The sequence below is a fragment of the Tamandua tetradactyla genome, chromosome 3, assembly GCF_023851605.1.
Source record: "Tamandua tetradactyla isolate mTamTet1 chromosome 3, mTamTet1.pri, whole genome shotgun sequence".
NCBI classification, from domain to species: Eukaryota; Metazoa; Chordata; class Mammalia; order Pilosa; family Myrmecophagidae; genus Tamandua; species Tamandua tetradactyla.
This window is the reverse complement of record NC_135329.1, coordinates 147,281,925-147,305,477: the sequence shown is the minus strand read 5'-3', so window position 1 is coordinate 147,305,477 and position 23,553 is coordinate 147,281,925. Positions and strand designations below refer to the sequence as shown.

General features: G+C 34.4%; 1 protein-coding gene across 12 annotated transcripts in view; it reads left to right on the top strand.

Annotated features, from left to right (window-relative positions):
* Positions 1–23,553, top strand: part of ATF2 (activating transcription factor 2) — a 120,848-nt gene that overhangs the window by 47,714 nt on the left and 49,581 nt on the right. For 9 of the 12 annotated variants that reach the window (XR_013172870.1, XM_077154208.1, XM_077154204.1 and 6 more), the window contains 3 exons: positions 10,966–11,062; positions 14,325–14,443; positions 14,580–14,708. Coding sequence is in view for 11 of the 12 variants with exons in the window: in XM_077154208.1 (XP_077010323.1) it covers positions 10,966–11,062; positions 14,325–14,443; positions 14,580–14,708 (345 nt within the window). In the remaining variant the exon portion in view is untranslated. Of the gene's footprint in view, positions 1–5,897; positions 8,866–10,965; positions 11,063–14,324; positions 14,444–14,579; positions 14,709–23,553 lie in introns of those variants that run through there. The other 3 variants (XM_077154210.1, XM_077154211.1, XM_077154209.1) reach the window with 2 other exon arrangements.

Below are 23,553 nucleotides of genomic sequence, written 5' to 3'. Positions count from 1 at the left end.
GATGATGTAGGATTGGAGTGGGAGTATCACAGCATAACTGACACTTCAGAGAGAGGAACCATTTAGAAGTGGGGTATTTAGTTAGGTAGGTAAGAGAAGATGGGATCTAGTGCTCAAGTGGAGGGCTGGCCTTAGATAGCACCATGGACAATGTATCAGTATTAACTGAGAGTACAGTGGGGAGAAGAGTGTGGAAGGTTTAAATAGAGACAAGAAAGCATGTCAGAATTTAGGCATATATAACATATCCTTCAATATAGTCGCCCTAAAACTATTTCCATTCCATCCCACAACAGAAATGTTTGAAATTACCTCTAGAGACTATAGCACATGCTTTTTTTAAGTGCAGGTTTATTGATATATATTCACAATTGGTTTTTGAAAACTTTCATTACTCCAAAAAAAAGTGAATAAAAATAAAAGTAAAAAGAACACCCAAAACACCCATACCCCGTATTAATTTATTTTTTTGTTTTTTTTCTTACTCAATTTCTTACTCTTAGGCATAGTCTTAAGTATTTATAGCACATACATTTAAATAGCAGAGGAATAGCAAAGTTTTAGCCTTTTGTATTACTTGGGATGCAGGTTAAGACAGACTCATCTTAACAATAAATTGAATAATTTCTTTATTTTTCATGTAGCAGTCCAGAAGTAGCAGTTCCAAGGCTGTTAGATTGACTCTATCCTTCCCATGAACTTCTGTTTTCAGGTCCGAGATGGCTATAGCAGCTCCTACTATCAAGTCCACATTCCGGCAGTAAGGGACATTAACTAGAAGTAGTGCACACATAAATTTTAACTCATTCCATTGGCCAGAACTCAAAGAAGCTAGAAAATTCAGTCTTTATTCTGGGCAACTATGTATCTACCTAAAACTCCTAAGTTCTTTTATTGAAGGAAAAATAGGAATGGATATTGGGGAACACTAGCAGTCCTTACCACAATTTACAGAGATGGTTTTGAATTTTGGGACATAGCAAAATGTCATTTGGAGCCTGAAACTTGTTCAGCTGGTAATACTTTCAAAGTTTAAAACAAAATTACCAAAGTCTGGAATTCACATGGTAACAACATATCAATATTAGTTTCTTAGTTTTGAGAAAATGTTCCACAATAATGTAAGATAACATTAGGGGAAATTGAAACTGAGTGAGTGTATAGGAACTTCTTTATACTTTCTTAACAACTTCTGTGTAAATTTGAAGTTTTTCAAGGCAAAACAGAAAAACATCCACCCCAAAAGTGCACATGCATATGCAAACACAACACACCTTATCTATGAACCACAGACCAGGGCTTCCAAATATTTATCAAGTATTTACCATGTCTGTTACTTATCTGTGCACCAACTTGTTTAAGGATTTGAGGCACAATTGAAGGTTCATATAGTAGTCATAGTGGTAATAAAAACAATGATAATGATAACTTTTTTTTAGTTAGCCAGTCACTGTACTAAGAACCTTATGTGGTTTATATCAGTTTATACAACAATCCTTTGAAATGGGTGCTATTGGACTTTTTCTATGTGAGCAGTTAAATTGAAGACATATTACTGAACATTTTTCAGTCACAGAACTAGTAAGTATTGGAGCTAGGTTTGAACCCAAGGCTATTATATTACATATATAGTGAAGCACCTGTAAATAGAATGAATGCTCAGACTTCAAAGTATGCCTGTTTGAATACAGGACTTTATATGCGTGCATTTTTTTTATTAACATTAACAAACCACTTTTATTTCCTCTTAATTACAATAGTATCACAGAAAATCTGGTCCGGTTTAAAAGAACAAAAATAAATAGCATTTTGATGCATTTCCTAAACCCCAACCCCCTCTTACTATTTTTTTTTTTTTTTTTTTTTTAACATGGGCTGGCTCAGGAAGACCGAATCCAGGTCTTTGGCATGCCGAGAATTCTGCCACTGAGCCACCATTGCCCACCCCCCTACCTTTACTTTTAAAACAAAATTGAGAGCATACTATATGTATAGTTCTGTAGTCTCTGTTTTTTCAGATGACATTATATCTTTCAAAAAATTTGGTTTTAAATTTCTCTGTTGTATCCTATCACCATAGCATGTCTCATAATTTATCTACCCATTCCTATCTTTTACCTTAATTCCAGTATTATATGCAATATTGTCATGAATGTGTCCTCCTATATAAGCTTTTGTATGCATCTATAGTTCCTTAAAGTACATTTTAAAAATAGAATTACTAGGTCAAAAAGTATATATACTTTTTTTAAATGTTATTGGGTATTATACAATAAACCACACCAAAATGCCTTTTGTTAATTAAAAGGCAGCATTTCAGATGTTAAAATTCAGGGAATTTTAATTAGATTCACATACTCAAGACCAAAAAGATAAAGTGGATATAGCTACCTTATTTATTTTCAGCGCCCACCTTGTTAATCAGAACACCAATTGAAACCCAGGTGAGTCTTTCTCTGTTGTACGAGACAGTGAAGAGATTTCCCTAGTATTCAAATATATTCATAAAACCAGTTATATAAATCTAAATATAAAACCAATCTCCTATAGATTATGAGTTGGTATTTACCATCTCTGTGAAAAGTCGAACATTACTAAGTCAACCTAGACTAAGTTCAGTTATATCTTCAGAAAGGGGAAATGGTGATAGCACTTGCTGAACTAAAATTACTATCAAAATTAAAAAAGCATGATCATATTCATTTAACTAAAAGCTAATCTTACTTAACTCAGAACTGTCCAGCAAAAATATACTGTTAGCCATTCATGATCTGAATTCTGGGGTATGAGATCAATTTAAATATGATACATGTAAGAAAGTCACAAGACATCTGTTTTATCATAAATAATGCAGTGGCTACTAGCTTTTTTGAGATAATCTATCTAGTCTGCACTTCTTCCTTCTTTTTTTTTTATTTTTAAAAAATATTTTTATTGTAAACCCTAAAAAACAAACATACAAACATTCTTGACTTACATTCTATGTGTATATAGTGTGCAATCAGTGGCTCACAAGATCATCACATAGTTGTGTATTCATCACCACGATCTTTTTTTTGCATATTCATCATAATGATCATTTCTTAGAACATTTGCATCAATCCAGAAAAAGAAATAAAAAGACAACAGAAAAATAAAATGAAAACAGAAAAAATAAATTGTACATACCATACCCCTTACCCCTCCCTTTCATTGATCACTAGCATTTCAAACTAAATTTATTTTAACATTTGTTCCCCCTATTATTTATTTTTATTCCATATGCTCTACTCGTCTGTTAACAAAGTAGATAAAAGGAGTATCAGACACAAGGTTTTCATAGTTACACAGTCCCATTGTGAAAGCTGTATCATTATACAATCATCATCTAGAAACATGGCTACGGGAACATAGTTCTACATTTTCAGGCAGTTCCCTCCAGCCTCTCCATTACATCTTGGATGACAAGGTGATATCTACTTAATGCGTAAGAATAACCTCCAGGATAACCTCTTGACTCTGTTTGCAATCTCTCAGCCATTGACACTTTGTCTCATTTCACTCTTCCTCCTTTTGGTGGAGAAGGTTTTCTCAATCCTTTGATGCTGTGTCTCAGCTCATTCTAGAGTTCTTCTCAGTCCGTTGATGCTGAATCTGAGTTCTTTCTAGGATTTCTGTCCCATGTTGCCAAGAAGGTCCACACCCCTGGGAGTCATATCCCATGCAGACAGGGGGAGGGTGGTCAGTTTGCTCGTTGTGTTGGCTGAAGAGAGAGGCCACATCTGAGCAACAGAAGAGGTTCTCTTGGGGGTGACTCTTAGGCCTAATTTTAAGTAGCCTTGACTTATCCTTTGTGGGGTTAAGTTTCATATAAACAAATCCCAAGACTGGGGGCTCAGCCTATAGCTTTGGTTGTCCACACTGCTTGTGAGAATATCAAGAATTCAACTTGGGGAGGTTGAATTTTCCCCCGTTCTCACCATTCCCCGAAGGGGACTTTGCAAATAGTTTTCCACTCACTGATCAAATCACTCTGGGATTCATCAGGGCATCACTTGGACAAACCAACAAAATCTCATGTCCTACCCAAGGTTCCATGTACTTATGTTGTTCAACCAACTATCTACATAAGTCATATTAGGAGATGCGTTAGTCAAAATATAAATTTTGTACCAAATAAACATTTTTTTGGTGTAGTCGCACACATAAGTTGAAATTTTAAAATATTAATTATGATCTATTTTCAGCACCCTGCAGTAATGACATTTCTTGTTCTTCCTCATGTAAAAACATTTTTAAAATTTGTACATTTAGTCACTATCATTATACACTCTAGGGATTCCTAGATTATACCATCTCAGTCTTTATTGTCTATCTTTCTTTCTGATTTCATTTATGTCCCCAGCCCTCCTCCCTCTATCATTCTCATATTCAGCTTCATGAAGTGTTTTAACATAATTGTATTACGGTTAGGTAGTATTGTGCTGTTCATTTCTGAGTTTTTATATTCAGTCCTGTTGCACAATTTGTATCCCTTCAGCTCCAATTACCCAATATCTTACCCAATTTCTATCTTCTGATGGTCTCTGTTACCAAGGAAATATTCCAAGTTTATTCACTAATGTCAGTTCATATCAGTGAGACCTTACAGTATTTGTCCTTTTGTTTTTGGGTAATCACACTCAGCATAATGTCCTTAAGGTCCATCCATGTTGCTACATACTTCATAACTTTATTCTGTCTTACAGCTGCATAATATTCCATCATATGTATATGCCACAGTTTGTCTAGCCACCCCTCTGTTGATGGATATTTTGGCTGTTTCCATCTCTTGGTAATTGTAAAGAACGCTGCTATAAACATTGGTGTGCAAATGTCTGTTTGTGTCCTTGCCCTCATGTCCTTTGAGTAGAAATAGCATATAGATGGGTCTTGTTTTTTAATCCGTTCTACCAGTCTATGTCTTTTGATTGGGGAGTTAATCCATTCACATTTAGTGTTATTACTACACAGGTAGTACTTTCTTCTACCATTTTGCCTTTTGGATTTTATATGTCATATCTAATTTTCCTTCTTTTTACCTTTACTCACAGTCTTCCTTTCTACACTCTTCTCCACACCTCTCTCTTCTGTCTTTTTGTATCTGTCTCTAGTGCTCCCTTTAGTATTTCTTGCAGAGCTGGTCTCTTGGTCACAAATTCTCTTAGTGATTTTTTGTCTGAAAATGTTTTCATTTCTCCCTATTTTTGAAGGACGATTTTGCTGGGTATAGAATTCTTGGTTGGCAGTTTTTCTCTTTTAATAACTTAAATATATCATCCCACTGTCTTCTCACCTCCATGGTTTCTGCTGAGAAATCTACGCATAGTTATTGGGCTTCCTTTATATGTGATGGATAGCTTTTCTCTTACTGGTTTCAAGATTCTCTCTTTCTCTTTGACCTCCAACATTCTGATTAGTAAATGTCTTGGAGTACGTCTATTTGGATCTATTCTCTTTGGGGTACGCTGTACTTCTTGGATCTGTAATTTTAAGTCTTTCATAGGAGTTGGGAAATTTTCAGTGAAAATTTCCTCCATTACTTTTTCTCCTCCTTTTCCCTTCTCTTCTCCTTCTGGGACACCCACAACATGTATATTCGTGCGCTTCATATTGTCATTCAATTCCCTGAGTCCCTGCTCATAGTTTTCCATTTTTGTCCCTATATTTTCTTTTTCTTGTTGAATTTCAGATGTTCCGTCCTCCAGTTCACTAATCCTGTGTTCTACTTCTCGAAATCTACCATCTACCATTGTAGGTTTCCATTGTTTTTTTCATCTCTTCTACCATGGCTTTCATTCCCGTAAGTTCTGCGATTTGTTTTTTCAGACTTTCGATTTCTTCTTTTTGTTCATTCCTTGCCTTCTTTATATCCTCCCTCAATTCATTGATTTGGTTTTTGATGAGGTTTTCCATGTCTGTTCATATATTCTGAATTAATTGTTTCAGCTCCTGTAGCTCATTTGAATTATTGGTTTGTTCTTATGACTGGGCCATATCTTCAATTTTCCTAGTGTGATTTGTTTTTTTGCTGGCGTCTAGGCATTTAATTAACTTAATTAGTTTATTCTGGAGACTGCTTTCACTTCTTTTACCTAGGGTTTTCTTGCTGGATGAATTTGTTGTCTATCTGTTCTTTGACATTCAGTTCAGCTTTATCTGGACCTCTAGCTTAGGTTTTGTTTAACAGAGGAAAATTTTTCAGTTCTTATTTTCTTGTTTCTTTCCCTGCGCGTATGGTGCCTTTTCCCCCCACCCTTAGGAGGGTCTACTTAGGTATTATAGACCCCAGCCAGATTTTCCCAGACTAAACTGGCCTCCTATCCGGAGGAAAGAGTCACCTGCATCGGTTTTCCCTGAGGGTGACAACCAGCAGGTTGAAAGACTTTTCATGTGAAGTCTCTGGGCTCTGTTTTTCTTATCCTGCCCAGTATGTGGTGCTTGTCTGCCTGCAGGTCCCACCAGCATAAGATGATGCAGCACCTTTAACTTTGGCAGACTCTCCCTGCTGGGGATGTGGTGGAGACAGAGGAGAGGTTGTAGGCTGGTTTTAATGGCTTCAAATTACCAAGCCCTGGTGTCTGAATTCCTTGAGGGAGGGCTTCCACCTGAGTTGGGCTTCACCTCTCCCCCGGGGAAGACACAGGCTCCAGACCAGCCCTCAAACGAGCTTATTTCTGCCTATGCCTGGGGCAGTTGCAGCCTGAGAAGCCCTGCTGCTGTATCCAAAGGCAGTCAAGCCTTTGTAGAAACACAACCACAAAAACCTCTGTTTCCTTTTATTTATTTTTCCGTCAGCCCTGCTCCATTGGCACTGGGGCAAAAATGAGCGACCTCCGCTTTGACCAGGTTCACCTGAGCTGGGGGCCTATTTTTAGTAGTCAGAATTTGTTAATTAATTCCACAATTGGCGTTTGGTTGGGCTCAGCCCCTGCTGCTGGTAAAGTCTCTTTCCTTTCTCCCCTGGGAAGCAGCCTGTGGGAGAGGGGCACCGGCTGCCTTGGCTTGGGGAACTCACAGTTCTGCGGGGGCTTGCAGCTGGTCCAGCTGGGCCAGACTGGGGTACGCTGTGTGTCCAGTCAATGACGTGGCCCCAGGAGCTGTTCTGTACTCTTTCTGGTTATTTAGTAGTTGTTCTGGAGGATGAACTAAAACGCACACATTGCTAAGCCACCATCTTGGCCCGGAAGTCTTCCTTCTTTTTTAAACATCACAATCGACATTTTCTGTGTGTGTGTGTGAAAAATAACATATGGACAAAAAAGAACAATAAATTTTAAAGCATAGCACAACAGTTAGTTGTACAACATATTTCAGAGTTTAGTATGGGTTACAATTCTTCAATTTTAGGTTTGTACTTCTAGCTGCTTTAAGATATTGGAGACTAAAAGAAATATCAGTATAATGATTCAGCAGTCATACTTGTTTGTTAAACCCTACCTTCTCTGTATAACTCCACCATCACCTTTGATCTTTCTCCCACTCTTTAGAGATATTTGAGCAATGCTCATTCTAACTTTTTCATGTTGGAAGGGGCTGTCAATGATATGGGATAGAGGGGTGGAACTAGTTGATGTTCTGATGATGTTGGCCCTTCTGCTTTTCAGGACCTGCCTTGTCCAGGAACCCATTTGGAGGTTGAAGGTTTCTTGAAAGTTACCCTAGTGCATGGAACTTTTGTAGACTCTTACATATCACCCTAGGTGTTCTTTAGGATTGGCTGTAATGGTTTTGGTTGGGATTTGGCAAACTATGATAGATAGCAGTGTATATCTGAAGTTGGCATAAGAGTGACTTCCAAAATAGCCTCTCTGCTCTATTTGAACTTTCTCAGCCACTGATACCTTATTTGTAACAAGTCTTTTCCCCCTTTTGGTCAGGATGGTATGTTGATCCCACAGTGCTAGGGCCAAACTCATCCCTGGGAGTCATCTCCCACAGCACTTGAGATTTTCACCCCTAGATGTCATGCCCTACGTAGCGGAGAGGGCAATGATTTCACTTGCCTGGTTGGGCTTAGAGAGAGAGGCCACATCTGAGCAACAAAAGAGTTCCTCCGGAAGCAGCTCTAAGGCATACCTATAGATAGGCTAAGCTTCTCCGTTACGTACATAAGATTCATAAGAGCACGCCTCAAGATCAAGGGTTTGGCCTATTGATTTGGGAGTCTCTAATGTTTGACACCGGGTTTCCCCAGTGGTGAAGTTTAATCGTTCCATGTTTTCCCTCCCATCCCTCAAGGGACTTTGCCAATACTTTTTGATTATCTGCTTAATATACTCTTGGATGTATCCAGACATTAAAGATTACTTTTTTTTTTTGACAGTCTTTTAAGTTCTTTGTTAAAAGCAGGTAAATTAAAAAATAAACTTTTTCAAGGTCACATCCACCTATATCAAGTATCAGTTTCAGTGTATTTTGCCCATGTTGCTATCCATGCATGTATATAAATAATATCATTGTATGATCAGCATTCACTTTATAAATAACATTCAGGTGAATTTGATATGGGGTTCTGCATGTTAATTTTTTAGAGGAAATATTCCTTATTTTCCTCCTTTGATATCCATGTTTTGTACAGTAGAACATTGTTATTTATATGTAGTTGCTCTTCGATTTGAATATCTGTGGTCAAACTAATCCAAACAGAAGATACTGGTAGAATAAAATTCCTAAGTGAAAACTTTTCAAGTCCCTCCTACTTATTATTTATGCTGATCTCACAATTTTTAATTTTCAGGAGACCACTCCTGAAGTATATTCTTTCAGAAATATTTAACGATTGCCTTCAATGGAGAAACCATGTTCCTAGTTTCTTTGGAACATAAAAATGAATCTTGCTCTAAGGTAATAAGTTTTGGGTTTAAGACAAGTATCTTTAAAACTATTAACAATGAAAGCAATGAAATAATATCACTAGGCTGCAGATATGTTCATTTTCCAAGAGCTTTATGTTATTCAGCAGTGTTTCAGAACACAACTAATTGTCCCAAATTTGGAAGGGATTCTTACAATGATAAAGCAATAGTAACATATCACTGAGTGGAGAGGAGCAGGATTATAGTCTTAAAGCCTGTAGTTGGTGCTCAGTAAATGTTTGAAGAGTAAATGAACAATCAAGGAATTGAGGTAGTATTACATTTGAACACTCTCCAGTGGAATTCAGGCAGGTCTAGAAAGTGTCATATATGAATCTGATAATTTTCCATTTGTGTGGGCAGTGTTCCAACGATTTTGTGATAAACCATATGTATTATGATAGCAAAATATAGCTAAATTAAATTAAGGGTCAGTTTGCCTTAATGAACAGTCTGTGGCATTGGTCTGTTTTTGTTTTATTGTTGTTTATTTGTTAGACTCAACTCTTGTTGTAAGGAACTTATTTTTCAGTTAGCATTTATTAAATACTGAATATATGCTAAATTTGGAGACCACAGGAGGAGCTCAGCCTACTTACAAGAACATAAGAAAATTATAATCAAGTTAATATTGTAATATGTGTTATAACAAAGGCGCTATACAGAGCATAATGGGGTAACAGATGAGGGTGTTTTAACTTATAAAGTCTTGAGGGTTGGTGGCTGAACCAAGAATGGTAGAGGATTCAGTACCATATGGCTTTTTTTTCCCCAGTGATCTTTCTCTTGAGATATAATGATCCAAAGTTTACATTCAGTGATTCACTGTATCATCATAAAGCTGTGCATTTATCATTGCAATTGTTTTTTTTAACATTTTCATGATTCCAAAAGCAATAAGAATAAGAATAAAAATAAAAGTAGAAAAGGTCACCCAAAACATCTCATACCCCCTATAGTTTATTTTTTTGTCTTTTTTTTTCTTACTCATCTGTCCCTGAATGCCATAGGTTTTTAAGATTAGAATAAAAGGCATAATGGAAAAAAATTTTCTTTTACATTGTGTTAAGGTCACCCTAAAGCTACTATTGGTTGCATGAAAGGATATAATGAATTGGGTGGGGGGAGGAAGGCCCACAAAAGACAGAATCCATTTTGATGGTTTGTGGGAACTAAGTTCAATATATGTATTTTAACATTTTATAGTCTAGAGAGTGAGTTTAGCACTTTAAAAACTTCATTGCTTTAGAATAACAAGGAGTAAATGCTCTCTATTCAGTTATGAAATATTCCTTGATATGAAGCATCTTCATAAAGTTTGATATTCAGATACAACAGGAAACATTTAAACAATACAGTTTTTATGTTGCAATCAGAAATATTGCCTTTACCATGTAAGACCTATCCAAATCAAATGAAGAAAAAAATGTAATAGACAGCTTTAAAAACAATTTTGCTTCACTTTTTATGATAGGAGAGTTGTGAAACAAAGTGATGAAAGAATCATTTTGGCTTTTTAAAATTTAAAATATAATTAAGAATATTTTGAAACAAGCTGCCTTGTTATTGTATTGGTTGCTATTTCTTTGCTGGATTATAACAAGTATTCTTTTTAAATGTAATAATTTAAAGAGCATGGTTTATTTTTTACTTTCTCCAGGAATAATCTTTTTAAGAAAGAAGTGGTAAGTAATCTTAGTTCTAGGTAAATACAGTACATTTTTCAGAAGTCATTATACCTTGTAATATATATTTCTGTGATATAACAGAATATTAATAGTGGTCTACTGTTAGTGTCAGATGAAACTTCATATGAAGTTTCTTTGCCTCAGGTTTTTTTTAATGCTCTCAAATATATGAACTACTAATTTATTGGTGTTGTTTATTCTTGAGTAGTAGGTTTCTCTATGATTTTTTGAAATCTAGTATGTATATCTATACTAACAATAATAGATTCTTTTATAGTTAACAAACTGCTATTTCACTGTTAATGGTGGTTTTACATGTTGTGGAAATGAATTTCCTTATCATTTTACTTAATTTGATCAGATTGAAAATCTTAACTGTATTTTAAAACTTTTTGCCACAGCGTTTTACCAACGAGGATCATTTGGCTGTCCATAAACATAAACATGAGATGACACTGAAATTTGGTCCAGCACGTAATGACAGTGTCATTGTGGCTGGTTAGTATATGCTTTTATTAATAGCTTATATACATATTTCACCTGGAATGTGCACAATTTTTGTGTATTTTCTGTAAGTAATATAGTCTGGTGATATTCCAATGACTTCATTTACAGTAAATGTTGGCAACATGTATTTTACCCATTACATTTCCATGTTTCCTTCTGACCATTCATTTCACTTTTTCGTATCGTTTTCAGATATAGATTTTAATGTCAATTTTGTGGAAATTAATTAGAATCCAGGAACATTCATACTATCTCCAAAGTTTACATACATTTAGCTGATACTGAACTAATGTGGTATTTAGTCATTGTTTCTTTTAGCTGTCTTGAACATGGTTTACACTGCTGTGTGAAGATACAAAATGATCAAGCCCCCCCTGTGGGGAAAGAGCAATTAGCAGACTTGTTCATTAGGATTTGGTTTATATTTCTTTTCAGACTAAACATTATTGTTAGTAAAATACTCTCAATAAAGGGGATTTAAATTCAGTCAGTGTTGTTTTTTTTTATGTAGTGACTCTAGAACATACATTATCACTTAAGCAAATGATTATCTTTCACAGTATGTACAAAGAGAAACTATGTTCATGCATTAGTTTATTGTCCTTCCATGCTGTATTAGCTGCCCTCTTTTGGTATTTAAATATATTACATACACACATCTTTGTATGTGTATACTTACATACTAGGTAGAATTTTACTGCATTTATATATTTTATAAATAAGTTTAGTAATAAAAAGTATTATTTAGCATTTTATATAAATATCAGACCTTTTTGTGTCATAATGACAGATTCACAAATAATAAATATTCAGATTAACACTTGAGTCTTCTTTTCTCTTAAAAGCTTGGTAATGCTATTTGTAGTCTATGATTACACCTGAATACAGAATACTATTAATACTTGCAAATTTTTACCCAAGATAGAGATCAAATTGTCATATGCAATGCCCTGGAGAGTTAATGAGGCAAATATTAGATGATTCTTCCTATATTTTCAGAATTTAACATTTTTTAATGAAAAAATTGGTTGAAAATATTTCTGAAACAATTTAGGAAAACTTAAAGGAACTTTAAACATATTTTTAGTTCTCTACATAAAAGAATGCTCGAGGGCAGGCCACGGTGGCTCAGCAGGCAAGAATGCTTGCCTGCCATGCCAGAGGACCTGGGTTCGTGTCCCGGTGCCTGCCCATGTGAAAAAAAAAAAAAAAGAAAAGAATGCTAGACATGACTGGATATGCATTTCTTTAGAAGTTTGTATGTCAGAAATTTAGTGGTAGAACTAAAGGAAAGAAAGAAGCAAAACAATGACAACAGCTTGTATGGTTCACTGTCCTAGAACTGAAGGTCTTTTTGCTTCTTTAAAACTTATTGCCTTAAAGCTTTTTCTCCCTCTTGATTATTATTATTTTTTAATGCAGGTTTACTGAGATATATTCACATACCATATAAACCATCTGAAGTATACACTCACTGGCTCACAGTTAGATTACTTTTTTAACTCAAAAATGTTTTGAGATTGATTTCTAGAAATTGCTTTCCTTTCTGATTACATTTTATATTATAGAAAAATGGAAAACATTCAGTCAAAGAACTTGATTTTTTTTTAGTAACATAAGTTTAGGTAAATAGTTTAGCATCACTACATAAATATAATGCATGATGTGTGTGGTATGCATTTTATGATTCGTAGCCATAAGCAATCTGCATGTTAAGTTATTGTGCCTATGTTGACTTTTCTTTTTGTCAGGCTTGATGGTTCCAGGAATCACTAATAAAAGTAGTTTACACTTTGCATTTTATTTTTAAGAATTTTTTCTTCCCTTTAACCCAAATTAAGAGCCTTCTGATGAAGTTAGATTGACAAACCCTGTGGTGTGAAGTGAAGATCAAATTATATTCAGTTTTCTAATTCAGTCATGGTGGACTTAAGCTGATACAAGTACATTGAATCTTTACTATAACATGATTTTGGAGGTCTTTTTTGGTAGTAGAGAGTATGTTACAGGCTAATAGGTAAAATGGTGACAAACAGAATTTCTTCAGTAATTCTGGTAATACTAATATTGTCTGAGACACAGGCCTGCATAATATCCAAGTGGGTTGTTTCAGTATGAAATACATTTGTATGTAGTAAACATGTCAATATTTGGTGTGTATGAGCAGGGCACAAAGATAAATAGTAGGTAATGCCCATTGTGGGGGACACAATAGCTAAGACATGAATTTTTGATCTTACAGAAGACTTTGTAATTATTTTATCTTAAACCAGGAATCATCCCTTCTTTTAGTTTAGTCTAGAATCCTGATATAACCTGTAAAATTGATGCCCTAAAATATATATAAAAACATGAGTAGAATTTGAGTATGCTACCAGTTCTAATCAATATAAATAAAACTTTGAAAATAATAATACTAAATGAACAAAATTAATAAACTTGCTCTTTTTCACACAATGTGGGCATTACCTGGTATTTTGTTTGTAACCAGTATGTGTACACATATACACAGAATATATATGTTAGTACATAGAAGCTGAGTACATACTCACATATAGTTAAAATGTTTCAAGCTGGGAGAAAGTAGAGATGTTTATTCTTCAGCTTTCTAGAAATTAAACTAGAACATTCCATGGATATGTATGTGGCTCTTATGTATCTCCTCATATCAGGCTTGTAAAATGCATGAAATTTGAAGACTAGTTTAATAGATAGCAGTAAGAATGGTTTTGTTGTGATTTTTAGGGCTCTTATAACTTTTTCTTTATTGTAGAATTTTAATCTACTTACTAAAAATTCTGATTAAAGCTGCTGTCATAATAGATTATAAACAACTAATAGAAGTGCCAAGTTAGAGAGAAATACATATTCTTGTCCTGTTTTCCCCAAATTGCATATATTTTAAAGTCATAATTTTAAATAGTGTAACTTGAAAGGGAAGTAATTTATCACTGGTAGATAATAATAGTTGACCTTTGAGTGGAGGATACCTAGACCTCTGTACTCAGGAGTGGAAGTAAGGAACAAGAAGGACTTCTTTCTTAGTTATGTAGTTCATTATGTTGTTGCAAATATCTTGAATTGCAACCAAAAAACCTAACCAAATTTTGTTTGCCTTAAAGGAAGAGCTCTTTCCAAAGAGAGAATTAACAACTGACCTAACCAGTGCTGCTAATTTGTTAATTTATTAGTTATAATTTATAGTCCTATGTTCAATTGAGTCTATGTAATTACTTGTTCACGTTTATTTCAGATCAGACCCCAACACCAACAAGATTCCTGAAAAACTGTGAAGAAGTGGGTTTGTTTAATGAATTGGCAAGTCCATTTGAGAATGAATTCAAGAAAGCCTCTGAAGACGACATTAAAAAAGTATGTTATTAACCATGAAATTAAAATAAAAAGAGTACTTCTGACAGAACAGTAATGACTGTTTGCACTTTCTGCTTTCTTAGTTTAGATATACTCATTGGTTATCTTTAACTCCTCTTTAATATTTTAATTTCAGATGCCTTTAGATTTATCCCCTCTTGCAACACCTATCATAAGAAGCAAAATTGAGGAGCCCTCTGTGGTAGAAACAACTCACCAGGATAGTCCTTTACCTCATCCAGAGTCTACTACCAGTGATGAAAAGGTTAGAAATTTCATTTTATAGTAAAACACAAGCTAAGGGGGGGAAATTGGTATCCCAAGTAAAGCTTAATGTTTATTTTGCACAAAATGTTAATTTAATAAATTGTATATAACTCATTGTCAGCTTGTAATAGTTTTAAAAAATTTCTACTCATAGAAATTTCAGGGAAAGAAGATACCACCTTTATAAATATTGGGTTTTATTACACACAGAAAAATTAATAGGGGAGAACAGCATTCATTTTATTTTATTATTTCTTAACAATGTTTTTCTTGAGATATCTTCACACACATACAGTCCATTCAAAATATACAATCAGTGGCTAAGAATATCATCATATAGTTGTGTATTCATCATCATGATCATTTTTAGAATATTCATATCACTCCAGAAAAAGAAATAAGAAGAAATACTCATATATCCTATACCCCTTACCCCCTCCCTCTCATTGGCCACTAGTATTTCAGTATTCCCAATTTTTTTTTACCCCTTATCTACCAACCCTCTTTATTTATTTTTTGCTCATCTATCCATACCCTAGATAAAAGGAGCATCAGACACAAGGCTTTCACAATCACATGGTCAAATTTTAAAAGCTATATAGTTATACAGTCTTCTTCAAGAATCAGGACTACTGGAACACAGCTCAGCAGTTTCAGGTACTTCCCTCCATCCACTCCAATACACCATAAACTAAAAAGGGATATCTATATAATGCATAAGAAAAACCTCCAGAGTAACCTCTAGACTGTTTGAAATCTCTCAGCTGTTGAGACTGTATATTGTCTCATTTCTCTATTCCCCTTTTTGGTCAAGAAGGCTTTCTTGATCCTGTGATGCCAGGTCCCAGCTCATCCCAGGAGTCCTGTCCCATGGTGCCAGGGGGTCTTACATCCCTGGAAGTCATGTCCCATGTTGGGGGGCGGGGCAGTGGAGAGCAGTGAGTCCAACTGCCAAGTTGGCTTAGAGAGAAAGGTCACATCTGAGCAACAAAAGATCTTCTCTGAGGATGACTCTTAGGCATAATTACAAGTAGGCTTAGCTTCTCCTTTGCAGGAGTAAGTTTCATAGGGTTGAAACCCAAGATTGAGGGTTCAGCCTATTGAATTGGTTGTCCACTGCTTTTGAGAATATCAGGAATTCCCCAGTTAGGGAAGTTTAATATTTCCTCCTTTTAACCCAGTCCCCCAAGGGGACTTTGCAAATACTTTTTTATTCTCTGCCCACATTACTCTGTGATGTATCAGGGGATCACACTAACCTGTACAAACCAACAAGATCTCACCCCCTATTCAAGATTTCATGTAATTATGGCGTTTGAATAAACTAATAATTATCAGAATATTGGGTAGATAATTTAACTAATTATCTAAGTTAAATTAGATAATGTACTACCCAAAATACAAATTTTGCACCAAATAAACATCTCTTTCTTTGGTCTCACACAGAAGTTCAGGTTTTAAAATATGGACCATATCATCCCCTACCCTGTATTCTGATTTTCCTTAGTCCTATCCAGATCAGCTTCATTTATATCTCTAGTCTGTCTGACCACTTTTTCAACTTTTTAAACAGTTACTATATGGGATAATGCTGACTTTCATAACTTCAGGGCTCTAACTCTGTGTCTACTTGAAGTTTCAGCGAACAACCAGGTTACACTCAAATATTATAGTATCTCAGAATTTAGAAATAACAGACTCTGGAATAGATGTGACTATAGCAGTTGTTTTAAATTAAACTTATTTTTTAAAGGATATGTAAATGTATAAATTTGATTTAATTTGGGGATGATATTTTTTAGCTGCTCATGCACAATGACAGCTTAATTAAGAAAATTGTTTGAAAATTGTTGAACAAAGACTTTTCAAGAATTAAAGGAATATGTACTCATTCTAAGCAATGAATCTTTGGTAGCAGCAACTGAGAAGATAAGGATACTCAGTACGATCTTTTCTTAGGTGGTTTAGGGCCTCATTCTTGGATCATGGACACTCTGATGGTCTGTGATAAGTAACCATCATGACACATATCAGAATTTTGCAACCTGCCTTATCTAAAATGGAGGGTAAGGAAGCCCAAATACATTTTGGAAGAAAGAAAACATCTTGGAATCTGGCACCAAATAACAAAACTTTTAACACAAAATTGCAGTATTTGATTTTATCTTTGCTAACAGTTATTACCATACTAACAAATGTTTGCAAAATACTTTTCATAATTGTGAAAATTTTCAGTAAATTCTTACTGGTTTTCTGAATTGCCTGCATTTTGATGATTATGTGAGGTATAAGCATTTTCTCATATTTATTTGCATGAAAATAAAAAAACTGAGCTGAGAAAGATGAGGAATGGTTTATAACTGAATGCAAAAACCTACATGGACACATGGTAAATTTTCTAACATATTTCAAAATATAAAGGACAATACCTTATAGCCATTTAATATGCTCTAGGTTTAATAATTATTGACATTGGAATTTTAAAAAACTGGCTACAAAACAGTATTACATTTGGATCTGATTTTTTTCAAGTGTAGTTTAGTTATGCTTTTATGCAAAGAAAAAAGTCAAAAAATATATATACCAAAATATTAACCATGGTTTTGTGTGGGTGAATTACATGTTTTTGTTTTTTTCTACTCTTAGCTCATCTGTACATTTGCACATTTTTCAGTAATAAAAATCCATTTATTTTACAATAAGAGAAAAAGTGAAAAGTTTTTAACTAAAAAATAAAGTACAGGTACTTCTTTATTATTGTTTCATTCATAAGTCAGTAGAATGAACACGTATTAGGGAGTGCCATGTGGGACACAATGACAAGGCAATAGGACACATGAAAAGGAAGTGGTTATATTCTTTTTTTAGATTTTTGTTATAAAACCGTGGCCTCATTAGTGGACTTCTCCTGCCATGGCAGGGGAGCTAGCATTAAGACAGAAAATAGTAGTATTTTACCTAGGAATAAATAAATGCTATGCATTGGCGTTTTTATTTTCCTTCTGATTGTGAAAGTACATTCTCATTTTTTAAAATACAGAAAAATATAAAGAAGAAAGTCATAATCACCTATAAGCCTGTAATTAAGTGATAAGAATTATTAATATTTTGAAACTGTTTTTTCTAGATATATACATGCCTTATACATTAAATATGTGTATAGGTATTGTGTGGAGTGTGTATGTATGAATGGATATGTAGAAGAGTAAAATGGGTTTGTGGAATGATAAATGAATATAAAGAAAAACTTGGAATCACTCCTAGATTACATTGTATTATGCTTTAGACTGTTAGCCTTAATGAATGTTTTCCCATCTCATCAAATAATTCCCCAAATCATAATTTTTAATGGCTACTTTTTGTTTTTTTCATTGTCTTAATGTATTTAATTATCCTGTTCTTGATGGGCATAAAGGTTGTTTGACATTATCACAGTTACTAGAAATGCTGTTATATCTTTGATAGAAGTAAGTTTCTTTTCTACATATTCCAGCCCAGATATATTTTTTTAGCATCCCCAGTACCTTTGCAGTTATTGTTTTGTTTTGTTTTTGGTATTTTTATTGACAAATACCCACATATATACATTCCATACATGGTGCACAATCTGGCTCCCAGTATCATCAAGTAATTGTTATATTCATCACCATGATCATTTTTTTGAACATATGCATCACTCCAGAAAAAGGAATAAGAAAAAACTGATACATACCATACCCCTTACCCCTGCCTCTCATTGACCACTGGTATTTCCATTGTCCTCCCTATTATTTATTTTTTTGTCCATACTTTTTTCACTCATCTGTCCATATCCTGGATAAAAGGAGCATCAGGCACAAGATTTTCACAGTCACATTGTAAATATTATATCTTTATACAAACATCTCTAAGAATACAAGGTTACTGGAACACAGCTTAACAGTTTCAGGTACTTCCCTCCAACCTCTCCAGTATACCATAAACTAAAAAGAGATGTCTATATAATGTATAAGAAAAGCCTCCAGGATAACCTCTCAACTCTATTTGAAATCTCTCAGCCACTGAAACTTTATTTTCTCTCATTTCTCTGTTCCCCCTTTTGGTCAGGAAGGCTTTCTCAATCCCTTGTGCCAGGTCCTGGCTCATCCCAGGATTTCTGTTCCAAATTGTCAGGGAGATTTACACCCTGGGGAGTCATCATTCATTGGTTTTGTATTCTGCACTGCTCCTTTAGCCTCTTTTAAAAGGAATCCTTCCTGTATTTCTGAGTTATTAGCTCCTTTTGGCAGGGCATCATGGTTGTAAAAAGTCAGTTCTGGGCCCCCTTTTCCTCTTTCTCTGTTATCTTCCTAGGTGATTTCATCTAGACACATAACTTGAAATACCATCTGTGTGCTGATGATTCCCAAATTTAGCCCAAGTCTCTTTCCAGATTACCATATTCATATCCAACTCCTATGCAACTCCATCTTGACATCTCCTTTTCTATGTTTAATAGACATCTTAAACTTAATATGTTTAAAGCAGGGCCTTTGATTCCTTCTCCAGTTTTCTCTGTCACAGTAAGTTTTCCTTATCTCCATCTAGTTGCCCAAGGCAAAAATTTAGGGATTGTCTTTGGTTGCTTCATTTTTTCACATTGAAACCAGTAGCCAATGTTAGCAGTCCTACTTCCAGAACATACTCTTAATCATCTTGTCTGTCTTCAGTGTCACCACTATTAATCATCTTGTCTGTCTTCAGTGTCACCACTTTAGTGTAAGCAAGTCATCATTTTTTACTTGGATTCATAACAGTTCCCCTCTAATTGAACTTCCTGCTTCCATCTCCAATGTATTTTTCAGTTTTTCTGTTTTAATACATGAAATTGTGACTCCTCTCCTTAAAATCATTCAGTGGTTTACCATTATATTTAAGATAATTTAAACTCTTACCATAAGCTTCTTTGATGTTATTTTATATGCCCATCCATCCTCATCTCCTGCTGCTCTCTGTCGCATACATCAAATATTCCAAACTTTTCCTTCACTTGGTTCTGCTTCCTTCTCCCTAGAATGCTCTCCTTATACATTTCTGTTTCATTTCAAATGACATGTTTTCAAAGAAGCTTAATTTACCTCATTATGTTATCTAAAGGCACCAGTTGCAAGGCAACTCTCAGTTAATCGTTCAAGTTACTTTTTATTATGTTGCATTATTAAAGTCTGAAATTTTCTCCTTTGCTTGTTTTACTTGTATATTGTCTCTTTCGTCCCATAGTCCTTATAATCTAGCTTATAAATTCTCAAATTTACTAAATTAAAACAAGTTCCAGTTGTACTTGTGCTCTAGTTTGCTATCTGCCAGAATGTAATATACCACAAATGGTATGGCTTTTAAAAGGGGGAATTAATAAATTACAAGTTTACAGTTCTAAGGCCATGAAAATCTCCAGTTAAAGCAAGTCTATAAAAATGCCCAAATTAAGGCACCATCAAGAGGTTACCTTCACTCAAGAAAGGCCAATGAAGTTCAGGGTTTCTCTCTCAACTAGGAGAGGCATGTGGTGAACATGGCAATTTCTGACTTTGTCTCCAGGAATCTTCTCGTTTCATGAAGCACCCCAGGGGCGTTTTCCTTCTTCATCTGGGCTCTGGCTCTCGTGACTCTGCTCTGTTGCTCTCCTGTACTTCTGAAGCTTTCTACAAAATGCTTCCTCTTTTAAAGAATTGCAGTAAACTAATTAAGACCCACCTATAATCGGTGGAGTCGCATCTCCTTCTATTCAAAAGTTAATGCCCACAATTGGGTGAGCCTCATATGGACTTAATCTAATCAAGCCTCCAACATACCGTGCTGAATAGGGTTTAAAAGAAATGACTGTCTCCATGAGATTGGATTAGGATTAAGGTGTGGCTTTTCTAGGGTACATAAATCCTTTCAAATTGAAATAGCTCATTTATCTTTTTTCCTATGTAGCTTAGTAAGATTTTAATAATATGTGGCAGCATAAAGACAAATTTAAGGAACACAATAGACTCAGTTTTTATACTAATTAGTTAAGGAATAGTAAATAAGGCCCTTAATCTCTTTGTTTCCTGTTCTATAAAAGTAGGGGAAAAGACCATCTCTAAGGCCCTGGCTCACTCACAGATTCTTTTTTCTTTTCATTTAGAAAGGTCTCAGTCCAATAGTTATTGTTTGTTTTTCATTTAAAAAATTAGCATTTGATGTTGAGAAATTCTTGATACAGTAGAGGTAACTCAATGAGATTAGCATACATTTATATTGCTTTACAAAATGTTCAAGCATTTCTGTTACTGAATTTGTGTTAACAATAGCACAGTCTTCTTTACAGTATAATAAGATAGTAAGACTGAGCAATCTCATAGCTTCTTTCTGGATTTTAAGTTTTATGATATCATGAGGATGAATTGTATTTTTTAATTGTATTAAAATTCTCATGGAATCTTAGCCAACTTGCCCAGCCTAACTGGTTTCTGGGTTGATAGGAAAACGAGTTGTACTGAAAAATCTACTTAGACCTTATAAATTAAATATTAGTTGGACATTGCATTTGAGCCTTTACAGCTGTTTTTAAATTTTCTTTTGATTTTCTTAGAGAAGTTGTTGGTTTATAGAAAATTCATGCAGAAAGTAGAGTTTCAATACACCACCCTATTATTAATACCTTGCATTATTGTAGTACAGTTGTTAACAGTTCACAAATGTTTATAGGGTTTACCATTCATGTTGTACGGTCCAAATTTGTTTTCTTTTATTATTCTAGTAAAATACATACAACCTGAAATTTCCCCTTTTAACCCTGTCCAACTATATATAATTCAGTGTCCTTAATTCTGCTCACAGTGTTATTACTGTCACTACCATCCATTGCTAAAACTTTATAATCAACCTAAATAGAAATTCTGTAAAATTTAAGCAATAACTTCACGTTCCCTACTCCTACAACTTCCCATGATAATCTGTATTCTAGAATCTGAGTCTATAAATTTGCTTATTCTAGTTAATTTCATATCAATGATGTCATATAATACTTATCCTTTTGTGTCTAGCTTATTTTACTTAATATGATTCTTTAAGATTCATCCACATTGTCACATGTATCAGAACTTTGTTTCTTTTTACAGCAGAATAATATTCCATTGTATGTATATACCACATTTTATTTATCTGTCCTTGGTTGATGGACACTTATGTTGCTTATGTCTTTTGATAATTGTGAATAGTGCAGCTATGCACATTTTTTCATATCCCTGCTTTTAAATCCTTTGGGTATATACCTAGAAATAGAATTACCAGTGCATATTGTAATTCTGTACTTAACTTTTTGAAGAACCACCAAACTCTCTTCCACAGCAGCTATACCATTTTACATTCCCACCAACAAATAATGACTGTTCCTATTTCTCTGCATCCTCTTCAGCACTAACAATTTTCTGTTTTTTTAATAGCTATTCTTGTGAGAGTAAAATGGTATCTCCTTGTGATTTTGACTTATATTTATGCTCAAAATGTTGAGCATCTTCTTTTGTCCATTTGTAATACAATCTTCTTTGGAGAAATGTCTATTCATGTCTTGTGCCCATTTTTCAAATGGTTGTTTGTCTTTTTATTGTTGAGCTTTATTTATTCTGGATATTAAACCTGTATCAAATATATGGTGTCCAAATATTTTCTCCCATTATGTAAGTTGTCTTTTTACTTTCATGATAAAGTCCTTTGAGGCACAAAGGTTTTTAATTTTGATGAGGTCCCATTTATCTATTTTTTCTTTGGTTGCTTATGTTTTGTAAATAAAGTTTGAGAAACCTTGCCTAACACAAGGTCCTAAAGATACTTCCTTACGTTTTCTTCTAGGGACTTATAGTTCTGCTTCTTATATTTAGGTCTATGATCCATTTGAGTTGATTTTTGTATATGGTATATAGGGGCCCACTTTGATTCTTGCACATGGACATTCAGTTTTCCCAGCACCCTTTGTTGAAGAACCTAATCTTTCCCCATTGGCGGACTTGCCATCCTTGTCAAAAGTCAGTACACGGTAAATGTATGGGTTCATATCTGAACTCTCAATTTGAGTCCATTGGTCTATGTCTGTCCTTCTGCCAGTACCATGCTGTTTTGATTACTGTGTCTTTCTAATAAGTTTTTTTTTTAACTTGCAATGTTTGTCTTTATTTTGTTCTTTACATTTTGAAAGTGAAAATAAATAGTATTGAGTCATTGAAATTTTTAAATCACGAAATTTGAATCCTCCAGCTTTGTTTTTCTTTTTTCAAGATGGCTTTCACTAGTTGGAGCTCCTTACCCTTCCATATAAATTTGGTGATTGGCTTTTCCGTTTTTGCAAAGAAGGCTGTTGCAATTTTGATCAGTATCACTTTGAATCTGTAAATCACTTTGGGTAGAATTGACATCTTAATAGTATTTAGTTTTCCAGTCCATGAACACAGAATGTCTGCCCATTTATTTAGGTCTTTGATTTATTTGAGCAATATCTTGTAATTTTCTGAGTACAAGTCCTTTATATCCTTAGTTAGATTTATTTCCAGGTATCGTTCTCTTTGCTGCTAATGTAAATGGAATTTTTTTCCTTGATTTCTTCAGATTGTTCATTACCAGTATATAGAAATACTTTTGAGTTTTTCATGTCGATCTTGTACTCTGCCACTTTGCTGAATTCATTTATTTGTTTTAGCAGCTTTGTTGTAGATTTTTCAGTGATTTTCTATATATAGCATCATGTCATCTGCAAATATAGGAAGTTTTACTACCTCCTTTCCAATTTGAATGCCTTTTATTTATCTCTTGCATAATTATCTTAGCTAGAACTTCAATGGAAAGCTGTCAGACTTTCACTT